The sequence below is a fragment of the Rattus rattus genome, chromosome 13, assembly GCF_011064425.1.
Source record: "Rattus rattus isolate New Zealand chromosome 13, Rrattus_CSIRO_v1, whole genome shotgun sequence".
Classification (NCBI taxonomy): domain Eukaryota; kingdom Metazoa; phylum Chordata; class Mammalia; order Rodentia; family Muridae; genus Rattus; species Rattus rattus.
The window spans coordinates 58950041-58963532 of NC_046166.1; the positions used below are offsets into that span (position 1 = coordinate 58950041).

A 13492-nucleotide genomic window follows, 5' to 3' on the forward strand; every position below is an offset into this window, starting at 1 on the left:
ACTTCTACAAGTTATTTTGGTTAAGATTACATCAGCTATATTTATTCTTAAAATAAAGAAATTGTTACCGGAGCAATTTGAATATACTTGGCCCAGGGAGTGGAACTATTAACGGGTGTCACCATGTAGGATGAAGTGTGTCACTGTCCAGGTGGCTTTTGATGTCCTACTCCTGGCTGACTACTAGAGTCAGTCTTTTCATAGCAACCTTCTGATGAAGATGTAGGACCCTCAGCTCCTCTTGCTCCATGTCTGCCTAGATGCTGCCATGTTCTTACGTTGGTGGTAATGGACTGAACCTCTGCACCTGTAAGCCAGCTCCAACGAAATGTTATCCTTTATAAGAGTTGCCTTAGTCCTGGCATCTAATCACAGCTATGAATTCCAAACTAAAAGAGCTACATTGGTCCTTGCATTACTTTAGTCTCCAGTTCCTCAATTCATATTCTGAACTGGAATTCTAATTCTTTTGGATTTGGCTTGTTCTTATATTTCTATGAGTTTGACATACATGATTAGATTATTTGGATCATCATTTTGTTTGCATCAGTGAAGGAATTGAAGGCTATAAATGTTTCTATTAGACTCACTTTCACTCACTTTTATCTTGCATCACTAGTTGGTGTGGACAATCGACAAAGATGAAGAGGTGGAAAGTGTGTCAGGACCTCAGGTCCAGCCCCTTTCAGGAAGATGCCTTAACAGATCATTACAAAATACTAGCAAGCCTTGGCCAGGGGGCATTTGGGGAGGTCAAACTTGCTACCCATCTCCTCACCCATACAAAGGTAGCTATAAAAGTTCTCCCCAAAAGCAAGAAAAGAAACATGGTCAAAACTGAAATTGAAATCATGAAATCCCTCGACCACCCCCATATCATTAAACTTTTACACATAGTTGACACCAACAAAAACATTTTCATCGTCCTGGAGCACGCGGTAGGAGGAGAGCTGCTGACGAGAATTGTGGACTTTGGATACTTACCCGAGGAGGAGTGCAACAGACTGTTTAGACAGATGGTTTTAGCTCTCCAGTACTGTCACCAGAGAGGGATCGTCCATAGGGATATAAAACCAGAAAACATTTTATTGGACCACAAAGGAAACGTAAAACTGAGCGATTTCGGATTGAGCACCAAGATAGTTGTGGGTCAGAAGTTAATAACATTATGTGGGACCCTCCCTTACTGTGCTCCAGAACTATTTGATTTTAAAGGATACGATGGCCAGGCAATCGACGTCTGGAGCTTGGGAGTTGTTCTCTACTATATGGCTACAGGGTGCCTCCCATTCGAGGGATTTACCTATGAAGCAATAAGGGAGAGAATCTTGGCAGGAAAGTACTCCATGAACTTCAGACTCTCACGAGAACTCTGGGATGTAATATCCAAATTGCTATCTGTCAACCCTGGGGAAAGGCCAAGAGCCAATGAAATTTTAAGATTTAACTGGCTTAAGAATGAGAATGAAGCTTCTCCCAGTTCATTGGGAGGAAACACTGACAGCCACCCTGACCCCACTATACTGGTCATGATGGGCGACATGGGGTACGAGCAAGGTCAAATAAGGGAAAGCTTGAGGGAGCAAAAGTTTGACCAGGTAATGGCTACTTACTTAATGCTCAAACAGAAGGCATGCTCGGAAGACAAGTCCATCAAAAAGTCTCATCCCACACAGAGTGCTCAAACTTTGAAAAGCACAGGGTCATCCATGGAAAACCAGACAGCTCTGAGTAGGGGATCCAGTGAGCCTACCCTTACAACCGTCTATTCGTCCAATGAATCAGAAAGTCTTAACAAGGGAAAAAGAACTACAATGAGGCACACTATGCCACCTAACTTGAACTGCTTCAACAAATCAGAAAGTCTTAACAAGGGGAAAAGAACTATAGTGAGGCACACTATGCCACCTACCTTGAACTGCCTCAAGAAGAATACAAGGCCAGTTCCAAGAAACTCCCCACGGCTTCACAAGTCTCTCGACATGAGGAGTACCTGTGGAAAAACAGAAAGCAGGGACAGCTCGGAAGGTAGCTTGGAAAGAGATTCTTCAGATACATCACTGACAAACTTCTCCTCCCAATCATTCATGAGTGCATTCAAATATGGCTCTACCTATTCAAAGAGGAAGGCGTTCTTACAGTCTTATCATGCCTCCCAGGAAGAAGACCAATATAAGAGCACCATCATACCGAGTGGAAAGCTTAACACGGCTGTTCCACCAAACTCCCTTCAGGAGGACCAGCTCACGGCACAGCTCCATAATGTGCTTACAGCTGGAGCAGTGGACAGCAGGAACTTACAAGAGAAAACACCAACATTCTCCACCATGACGACCAAGGGTGAGGGTCCTGCTATAAAAGAAAGAGAGTCCATCCCATCCTCCCCACGTGCTCCTCGGGAACGGCTCCGTGGCAGGAGTCAGACTCCACCCAGGGCCCCCTTTAGAAGGCGAGTCTGGAAGACCTTGAAGAGTGGCTTTCTAAAAGGACTGGGGAGTTTATGTTGCTGTCTACCGATCCAAAAGAAGGTACACCCAGCCAGCAAGAGAGTCCCACCTATGAAGTAGAAGGAGCCGTGGAGGCAGTCGTGGTAACAGGTAGGTGTGCAGGCTACAGTACACCTCTACCCTTAGGCTTTCATATTTTAAATAGTGTCACTTTTTAAAGAAAAAATATTTATTTACTCTATGTGCATGGAGGTTAACTAGCCAGAGTCATTTATGTCTTTACACTATATCTGTCCTGGGGAATGGATTGAGGTCTCTAGCTTTGGCAGCATTTCATGGAACTATTTACTAATAAATGGTATGTTTTGAAATAAATGGGTTATAAGAATATACATATTAAGGGTTTGTGATAACACAAGTTCGCACAGACAATCCAGTGCGACTGCATCCTTTGAGGACCTAAACCACATGGAGAGGGCAGAGGAGAGTGTCTGGAGCCTCAGTGGGAATGCTGGAAGAGAGTGGCTGAAAGGATCAGTGGAACACTGGGGAGGAATGAACTTGAGGTCCCATGGCAGCACAGTGCCAGCAGAGCCAAGCATGAGTGTCCTGAAGTTTTCTCCTAAGTGTCCCCATTTTGTGTCCTTTTACAGAGCACTTGGAGGCACAGAGCTCCCTGCAAGATACCAGAGCACGAAGATGAATTTGCTGAGCGCGCAGACAGGCACAGCAGACAGCCAGGAAGTTCCCGTGGTTGGGTGTCAGTCAGAATTCATCTACATCACAGTCTGAAACGAATGGACAACTCTTTCTGTCTGCAGATTGATAGTGTGTGTCTGGGTGATGTCACACCCTTCCCAGATGCCCTGAGACCTGAGGGCTGAGAAAGGGTTCTGGGAGGAAGGTCTAAGCTCTTGATTTTCCTTACACTTCTAGGTTGGTTTTCATGATGGCTGCTGGTTCCCTAATTGTGCCTGCCAACTGAGGTGCTTCATAGGACCTAGAAATGCCGAAAACAAGGTTACCATGGCAGGCACGTCATCATCAAGAACACAAGCCTTACAGGACTTTCCAGGCATGGCGAGATCATCAGCTGCCGGTCTCCAGATGGACCTGTGAGACCTTAGAGGAAACAATGGGCAGTGGAAGCAGTGAAGGACCTCAGAGTGCCTGACCTCTATGTGCAACATAACTGTTGCTGACCAGATTGGAGCCAGAAACAGAGCGAGGATGGTGCATGGATGGTCCATCTAGCACTCATAACGGAAGGAAGAGTTTACAGTAACAGGTGAGTCTCTTGCTTATGATCCAGCTCTCAAAACCACCCTGGCTTCTTAGACAGCTTGCATCTAACCCACCAAGATTCAGAAACCTTCACAACTCAACCCATTGGTGAGCGTGACTGGTGCGGTGCAGCCTGAGTCATCTGTGTGAACGCTTCTGCACATGATATCTGGACAGACAGGAACACACACACACACACACACACACACACACACACACACACACGATTTCAAAAGTTCTTTGTCAGTGTTGCTGCTAGTGAAATTTGCATGAAAAGGTGAGAATCTGCATTATAAACAAAGTAATAGATTTCCTGTTACTATAGTAACCCCTACAAATCAGTTCTCTTGTCTACACCCTCATCTGAAACATTAACCTCTTCTATTGCTTCATAGGAAAAATGTGATGTCGAACACGCCACAGTGCACACTATGGCAGGGCATCTCAGATCAGGCATGGTGAAGCCCACCATGGTGTTTGAGTGGAGACAAGGGCAAGTCTGGAACATCGGATACTTGAAGTCTGAGCTGGAGTTGCTTCCAAGCATGACCATGGATAAGCACGTGTGGATGGAGAAACAACTAAGGCCCTCTGGTCTGGTGACAGGGGCCTTCCTTTGCAGGGCTTATGGTCTCCTGCCACCCCCCACACCTGAGGAAACTCAGAGAACTAAATGGTCAGATCTGTACTCCTCCTTACTCCCATACTCACCTATGCCCTGCCTTTCTTATTTTCAACAGCATCGAATAAGATCAAAGCTGTTTTCTCTCTGATGCCCTGTAGGGATGTTGCTGTCACTGCATTTGCGTCTTCGGGCATCAAGTCAAGTGCCTTTATGGGGTGTTTGCCCTATGACCCTGTGCTTCAGCTACCAAAGGATTCTTGATCTCACACTCAACAAGGGACAGAGCCTGAGACCAGCTACATCTGCATGGTGCATAGGGCAGCAGATGCTCCTGAAGCCCTATGCACTAGATGGAAAGTGAGAACACAGGGGTGCTCCTTTGCTCAAGACAAAGGGAAGGCGTGATTGGCTAACACTTGGTGAGCTTTCAAACACCCCTTGTTTTCAGGTCTCTTTGATGTAAGAGGTCCCTGATGATATGCAGAGAAGTAGCAAAAGAGAAGGAAGTAGCATCATCAGCCACCTGCACTGGAAGCGTCACGGGAAGTAAACGATGTCCTGCTCTCAGGAACACCCAGCAGGTTTCCCTGACTGTTTGTTGTGCAAGAAGAGTAGATCAGTCAGCATGGAGAACTTCCTCACTGGGAACAGTTCCTCTCTCCACCAGGAGTCATGTAATCCGTGTAAGGTGCATCTCAAGTCCCCTCCATCCACCAACTCCACTTCTCTGTAAATGGGGCAAGGAGAGTCAATTGGTGTTAATGCTCTCTCAATCACTTAGGAATTGACATCATTTTCCCAGTAAAAAAAAAGTCTCAAGAAATAGTGCCATATGCAAGATTAAGACATATATAACACTGACAGATACTGTACAGGGGCAGTGGGGAACACTTTTATTGGGTGCCTTCTAAAGCCGTGGCATCTACCAATACCTACGGAAATGAACCATGAAGATGGCCCATAGAAAACAGTTCTGATATTGAAAGGTGAAACAGTTTCTGATTTTAGGCATTGTGGGCTCAAGGTAATATCGGCCATTGAGGATATCCATGGACAGCTGGGTTTAAGATTTGCTTAGGCACAAGTGGAACCAAGAGTCTCGTATGCTGGAATCTGGACAAATCTCTATGGTTTACATAACTCTGAATAGAGAGGCTGTTTTTTCTAGTAAACTTTTTCTGTTAGAACCACATGTTGTGGTGTCCTATTTTATATCCGTATAAACATCCTGATTTTGGAAGTAGTTAGCATGTCTATCTTCCAAAGGCACCATTTTCCCAGTGGTGAGAACACCTCTAATCTGCTTGATGCACTTGATGTAGTGCACTGGATCTCTGCAGTCTTCTTCCTAGAATCCTTGCCTAGAATACATCCAAGAGACATCTCTCCATCCTGCTATTGTTTATCACTAGTGGAAATTTGTGTTTTACGCTTCAACTGGGTAATATTGCTGTCTGTTTCATAGTTTATTTTTCTTAGCATAATGTGCCTAGAGTCTATTCATGTTGATGACAATTCTCAGTATCCCTCTCCCATTTTTCCTATATACCCCCCATTATTTTTTTTAAGCAGGTCTTGCTGTATATCCTAACCTGTCTTACAACTCATTGCCCTACTGCTCAGAATCCTTGGGACTTTGGTGACATGTTTGTGCCTCCTAAATTTGAAGGCTTAATGCATTCTTCCTGAATAGACATGTGGATGCAGGACAGGCACCTTGTTAAAGAATTAGGCTTTAATTCATTTTGAAATGCTCCCATTACTCTCTCAGTATCTTCCAAAAGCTCCTTATAATGGGACAGCGAGATAGTCACCAGTGCCTGACTTCTGCTCACAAAGCACTGTCATTGTGTAGCATGGAATCTGGTTTATTCACAACTTGTGTTTCTGCCCTGCCATTCATATCCTGTGGAGAAGGCAGAACTTTCTTCAGGGCACATGGAATGCTCTGTGTTGTCCTGTGAGGCAGAAATGGAGAGCCTTCCATGATGACAGTAGCCTTGGCCTCCTGAAACCAAAGCACTGTGGGAAGAAACTATAAACAACTCCTACCTCTTCCTGTGGAGGCACAGCCAGCACACACCGTGGGGCAGGTCCCTCTAGGTGGTGTGAGGGATCCTGTACTGTATGTATCAGTTCTCTGCACACTGGTTGACTCCATAGCTTGGCTGTCATGAATAGTTCTCTGGGACAGTACACAAGTGTCACTGACATTCTGACATTCTTTCCTTTGTCCTGTACCCAATGTCGGGATGCCTGGATATCAGGGAAGATATGCTTTCCCATTTTGAGGATCCCCACACGTGGTCTTAAGGTAGTTGTATAGATGTTTGATGTGTCAGCAATGTGCAAGTATTTCCAATTCACACTCAGGCAAATTTTTGTCCTTTCACACTAGATTCATAGGGTGACATTTATGAGAACTCCAATGGCAGCTGATTCTACTCGAACAAATGCACTTCAATTTACAGATTCTAACCTATGTCTCTCCTCTGTCTGTTTCCCTACTTGTCCAATAGCAATCCCAGTGGACCAGGTCCTCAAAGGCATCTGTCTCTTTGCAGGTGGTTGTTACACAGGCAGAACTAAAGAACTAGATCCACTCTTCTACATTACATGCTGTTTTATTGTTAACAATTATTTGAAATTTACATGGAATATTCCATGCCACTCTGGGCTAAGAACAGAACTTGTTTCTGTACATAAAAAATAAATATACAAATATAAATGTAGCAGATGGATAACTAGAATTTGTATGAATTTTTTGTCCCTTCCCAATCATCTCTTAACTGTGTAATGATAAATAATTATGAAGATGCTGAAACAGGAAACCGTTCAGCTCCTTGGATCTTAAAATGTACTGTGGATAAAAAGGGGCTCTATTTAAGGAATAATTTGACTGCCTTTTAGAGGATTTATCTACTATTAGAGACCTGGGGAAAGTAGCAAAACCAGAAATTTGTGTCTATCAACTTCCAAGGTAGATGCCATGAAGTGCTTGCTGACAGGAGCCTGATACAGCTGTCTCCTGAGAGGCTTTGCCAGATCCTGACCAATACAGATGTGGATGCTCGAGGTCAACCATCGGACTGATCACAGGGACCCCAATAGAGGAATTAGAGGAAGGACTGAAGGAGCTGAAGGGGCCTTATCAATGAGAGGGGAGCCCCTTGATTCTGGGAAGACTTGATGCCCCAGTGTAGAGGAATGCTAGGGTTGTAAGTCAGGGATGGTAGGGTGGGTGAGCAACCCTCATAGAAGGAGGATAAGGGAGGATGGGATAGGGCATTTGCAGGGGGGAAATTTTGAAAGGTGATAACATTTGAAATGGAAATATGTATATATATCCAATTAAAATATATAATGAATAATCTAAACAGGAAAAAAGGGATAATTTGAATGCCTTCTATAGTATTCCTCTACCATTAGAGAACAAGGGAAGGTAGACATCACTCTATTACCAGAAAAAGTTGTCTATCCCCTTCTGACATGAGAAAAGTTAAGATGTCATTTAATCAATACAGTTGAATCTTTCTGTAGCTGTGAGAATATGGTCCAGCCTCACTACAGAGTTAGGCAATGGCTGAGAAGACTGCAAGACATTAATTAGCATCCCATCCACAGTTATAAAAGCCCTGTAGGGATGTTGCTGTTACTGCAGTTTTGTGTCCCAAGGCGGCATGTCTAATGCCTTCACTGTATAAATAACCCTATGACCCTGTGCTGCAGCTACCAGACGATTCCTGGGAAGACACGCAACAAGGGACAGAGCCTGAGACCAGCTACATCTGCGTGGTGCAGAGGGCAGGTGAAGTTCCTGGAGCTCTACCCAGTGGACGGAAGCTGAACGCACAGGTGATGCCTCCTTGCTCAAGCCATGGGGAAGGCACATGGCTAACACTTGGTGATCTTTCAAAAACCCCTTGTTCTCAGGTCTCCTTCATGGAAGAGGCCCCTGAGATTAGCAGAGAAGTAGCACCAGAGACACAAGTTGCATCATCAGCCACCTGGCCTGGGAGCAACATGAGAAGAAACATGCGTTCTGATCTCAGGAACACGCATCAGTTTTCCCTGACCGTTTGTTGTGCAAGAAGAGTAGATGAGTCAGTGTGGAGAACTTCCTCACTGGGAACAGTTCCTCTCTCCAACAGGAGTCAAGCGATCAGTGTAAGGTGCATCGCAAGTGCCCTCCATCCACCAACTCCGCTCCTGTGTAAATGCGGCAAGGAGAGTCAGTTGGTGTCACTGGTAACTCAGTCACCTAGGCACTGACACCACTTCCCCAGAAAAAAGTCTCAATGCAAGGTCAAGACAGCAGAAGTGTATGACGACAGATATTGTACAGGGGGAGGGGAAAACCCATTTATTGGGTCCATTCTAAAGCAGTGGTATCAACCAATACCTACAGAAATGAACCATGAAGTCGGCCCATAATAAAAGCGGTCCTCTGTATTGAAAGGTGCATGGTTTCTGCTTTTAGGCATTGTGTGTCTGAATTAATATCAGCCACAGAGAATATCCACAGAGAGCTGGGTTTAAGATTTACTTATCAGAAATGTCTATCTTTAGAATCCTGTGGAAAGTGGCAATCAGTCTATAATCATAAATAGTTGTCAATCACCTTCTGACAGTAGAAAACTTAAGAATGTCATTTAATTGATGCAGTTGGAATTTTCTGTAATTGTGACAGTTTCTTACATGGTCTGCACAGAGTTAGGTAGACCATGGGTGAGAAGACCACAAGACTAAATTAGCATCCTGTCAACATCATAAAATTCTGGAGTTTGCAGAGTTGGAAAGATCATTAAGAGCCTTTTCTGCTGATAAAGGAGGCTGGCACTTCACCTCCCTGTACACACCCAGGGTGACTCACAACTGGTATAATTTCAGCTCCATGTATCCAACACATGGGCCTCCATAGATACCTCCACACACATGCACATGGAAAACTTGCATGCACATGGAAAACTTGCATCTCCCAAGTTTATGTTAAGAACACCTTTGACCGACTATAGGATTCCACTAAGAAACTCATGGTTGGAGCACAAGCCCTGAGCCTCAGAAGGCAAGAGCCCATGCTCTAGAGAATCACACAGGAGCATCTCTGAGGACAGTGCCATGATATGCCCAGGGTCACACAAAGACAAAATGGTGCTGGAGGAGCCTGAACAGGAATGCCAAAGGTTTACCCGGCTTGTGTTGCTGCCTCCCAGTGCCAGAGACCTCCATGCTTGGGTAAGAGCAAAGTGATTGTAACCTAGTAGATTTCTTTACGGAATGCACTAGAGATATCTGCTTGCGTGCTGACTGGAGGCACCATCTGTCAACTAAAAACCGTTGGCCTATCAGCAAAGGGCTGGAAATAGGAGGTGGGACTTCCAGGACAAGATTGGAAATCCAGAAGAGAGTCAGAGTTGGAAGACTCGCCCTAGACAAAGGCTTAGTTGTACCTCTGCCATCACGGAGTGCTAACTGAGAGCTTGGCAGAGACAGTTCAGTTTAAATGGGTTAAATAATTCATGAGATAGTCAGGAAACAAGCCTAAGTTATGGCCTAGGCATTTATAACTTAATGATAAGCCTCCAAGTGATTATTCAGGAACTAAACTGTAGGTGGGAAAGCCTGTGGCTACAGTGTGCTATGAAGACTGTTCCCTTCCCTCAACAATTATGAGTACCCATATTCAGGGGCTTGGTGATAATATAGGTATTGTCTGAGTAAAAACTCCATCCTGTCCTGTGCCCTACATGGATTCCTCAAACATTGGACTACATGTAGACAGCAGAGGACAGTTTCCTGAGGCTGGGCAAGGATGCTAGAGAAGAGTGGTTAAATGGAGCAGTGAATTACTCTGGAGGAATCAGCCTGAGAGGCCATGCCAGCACAGGGCCAACATACACAAGCATGAGTCCTCCAGCTTTCTGCCAACAGGCCCCTTCTTTGTGGCTGTTTCCAGTGCTCTTGGAGACTCTGTGGTCCCTGAGGACGATACCAGAGAGTAGAGAACATCTTACTGAGGATACAGACAGTAGCACAAGAGGAGAGAGCCAGGTAGGAATTTCGAGTGGCTGTGTGCTATTGGGATTAAACTAGAGACAAAATTATTTTCTGAGGACCGAGGGAAGATTCTGGGAAGTTGGTCTGCCCATGCCCTGTAGGGATATCCATGCTGGGCAGCAGTTCCAGAATAGCTATGGCCCAGTTCATTGCTCTGCACTGGACTCAGAAGTCCCTGGATAAAAGATCCAAGGATTGCTGGTGATTACTAAGGAAACTGAGAAGAAAAAACAGATTTGAGAGAACCTCCCTACACAGAGCGAATGTCATCCAAGATGCCTGTGTCCAGGAGTTGCTGGGAGCTGAGGAGACAGAGATCCTGAAGGAAGTAGAGGAACCCAGAGCACCTGCCCTGCTGTATACATTCAGTGAATATGTGATCTGGTTAGAGGCAGCAACAGAATTAAGAAGCCATGAGTCCAGAAGTGAATACAGAGTGACAGAGACAGCTCATCCCCACAACTCTGCTTCAGGCCTCCATAACACACTGACTACTGCACAGTCACATTTTCTGTATCCATTCCTCTGTGAAAGAAATCTAGGTTCTTTCCAGATTCTGACTATTTGAAGTCTGCTATGAACATAGTGGAGCATGTGTCATTGTTATATGTTGGAGCAGCTTTTGGGTATTTGCCCAGGAGTGGTATAGTTGGATCCTCAGGTAGTATTATGTCCAGTTTTCTGAGGAACCTCCTCACTGATTTCAAGAGTGGTTGTACCAGCTTGCAATCCCACCAAAATGGAGGAGTTTTCCTCTTTCTCCACATCCACGCCAGCATCTCTTTTCACCTGAGTTTTTTACCTTAGTCATTCTGACTGGTGTGAGTTGGAATTTCAGGGTTGTTTTGATATGCGTTTCTCTGTTGACAAAGGATGTTGAACATTTGTGTAGGTACTTCTCGGCAATTTGACATTCTTCAGCTGAGAATTCTTCTTTTTTTAGCTCTGTATCTCATTTATAATAATTTGGCTCTATAAGATCTATCTTCTTGAGTTCTTTGTATATTTTGGATACCCTCTATCAGATGTAGGATTGGTAAAGATCTTTTCCCAATCTGTTGATTGCTGTTTTGTCCTAATGACAGTGGCCTTTGCCTTATAAAAGCTTTGCAATTTTATGAGGTCCCATTTGTTGATGGTTGGTCTTAGAGCATAAGCCATTGTTCTCTTCAGGAAATGTTCCCCAGTACCCATGTGTTCGAGGCTCTTCCCCACTTTTTCTTCTGTGAGTTTGAGTGTATCTGGTTTGACTGGGAGCTCCTTCATCAATGAGGACTTGAGATTTGTACAGGGCAATAAGAATGGGTCAATTTGCATTCTTCTACATGCTGACTTCCAGTTGAACCAACATCATTTGTTGAAAATGCTATCTTTTTTCCACTGGATGGTTTAGCTCCTTTGTCAAAGATCAAGTGACCATAGGTGTGTGGGTTCATTTCTGGGTCTTTAATACTATCCCACTGGTCTACATGCCTGTCTCTGTACTAATACCATACAGTATGGTATGGCTCTGTAATACAGCTTGAGGTAAGGGACAGTGATTCCCCCAGAAGTTCTTTTGTTAAGGATAGATTTTGCTATCCTAGGATTTTTGTTATTCCAAATGCAAATTGTTCTTTCTAACCATATGAATATTTGACCTAGAATTTTGAAAGTGATTGCATCGAATCTGCAGATTCCTTTTGGCAAAATGGCCATTTTTGCATTATATATCCTGCCAATCCATGAGCATACGAGATCTCTCCATCTTCTGAGATCTTCTTCAATTTCTTTCTTCAGAGATTTGAAGTTCTTGTCATACAGATTTTTCACTTGCTTGGTTAGAGCAAAACTGAGGTATTTTATATAATTTGTGAATATTGTGAAAGTTATCATTTCCCTAATTTCTTTTTCAGCCTGTTATCCTTTGAGTAGAGGAAGGCTAGTGATTTGTTTGCATTAATCACTGTGCTGAAGCTGTTTATCAGGCTTAGTAGTTCTCTGGTGGAACTTTTGGGGTCACTTAAGTATACTATCATATTATCTGCAAATAGTGATATTTTGATTTCTTCCTTTCCAATTTGTATCCCTTTGAACTCCTTTTGTTGTCTGATTGCTCTGGCTAGGATTTCGAGTACTATATTGAATAGATGGGGAGAGAGAGTGCAGCCTTGTCTAGTCCCAGATTTTAGTGAGATTGCTTCAAGTTTCTCTCCATTTAATTTGATATTGGCTACTAGTTTGGTGTATATTGCTTTTACTATGTTTAAGTATGGGCCTTGAACTCCTGATCTTTCCAAGACTTTTAACATGAAGGTGTATTGAATTTTGTCAAACGGTTTCTCAGCATCTAATGAGATGATCCTGTAGTTTGTTTGGTTGAGTTTCTTTATATTATAGATTAAGTTAATAGATTTCCATATATTGAACCATCCCTGCATCCCTGGAATGAAGTCTACTTGATCATGATGGTTGATCATTTTGATGTATTTGTTATTGAAATCAGTCTGTGAGAATTTTATTACATATTTTGGCATCAATATTCATAAGGGAAATTTGAAGTGTTTTTCTTTGTTGAATCCTTGTGCGGTTTAGGGATAAGAGTGATTGTGGCTTCATAGAAGGAATTAGCTGGTATTCCTTCTATTTCTATTTTGTGAAATAGTTTGGACACTATTGATATTAGGTGTTCTATGAAGGTCTGAGAGAATTCTCCACTAAACCCATCTGGTCCTTGGCTTATTTTCATTGGGAGACTTTCAATAACTGCTTCTATTTCTTTAGGAGTTATGGGATTGTTTAGATGGTTTATCTGATCCTGATTTAACTTTGTTGCATGGTATGAGTCTGGAAAATTGTGCATTTCATCCAGATTTTCCAATTTTGTTGAATATAGGCTTTTGTAGTAGGATCTGATGATATTATGAATTTCCTCACATTCTGTTGTCATGTCTATCTTTTCATTCTGGTTTTGTTGATTTGCATACTCTCTCTGTGCCCTCTGGTTAGTCTAGCTAAGGGTTTATCTATCTTGTTGATTTTCTCTAAGAACCAGGTTCCAGTTTTGTTGATTCTTTGTATAGTTCTTTTTTGTTTGATT

General features: G+C 43.4%; 1 protein-coding gene across 2 annotated transcripts; it reads left to right on the forward strand.

Annotated features, from left to right (window-relative positions):
• The first annotated feature begins 641 nt into the window (after positions 1-641).
• On the forward strand, positions 642-2567 carry LOC116914284 (sperm motility kinase-like). 2 transcript variants are annotated; one of them, XM_032918509.1, is made up of 2 exons: positions 642-1863; positions 1945-2567. In XM_032918509.1, the coding sequence occupies exons 1-2, from the start codon at positions 642-644 to the stop codon at positions 2565-2567; spliced, it is 1845 nt and encodes a 614-aa protein (XP_032774400.1). The 2 variants fall into 2 exon arrangements, with proteins under 2 accessions (XP_032774400.1, XP_032774399.1); XM_032918508.1 differs by having other exon boundaries at positions 642-2567.
• Positions 2568-13492: the final 10925 nt, after the last annotated feature.

Coding starts and splice junctions, on each gene's coding strand:
- LOC116914284 (XM_032918508.1), top strand. CDS start 642: ATGAAGAGGTGGAAAGTGTGTCAGGACCTCAGGTCCAGCCCCTTTCAG.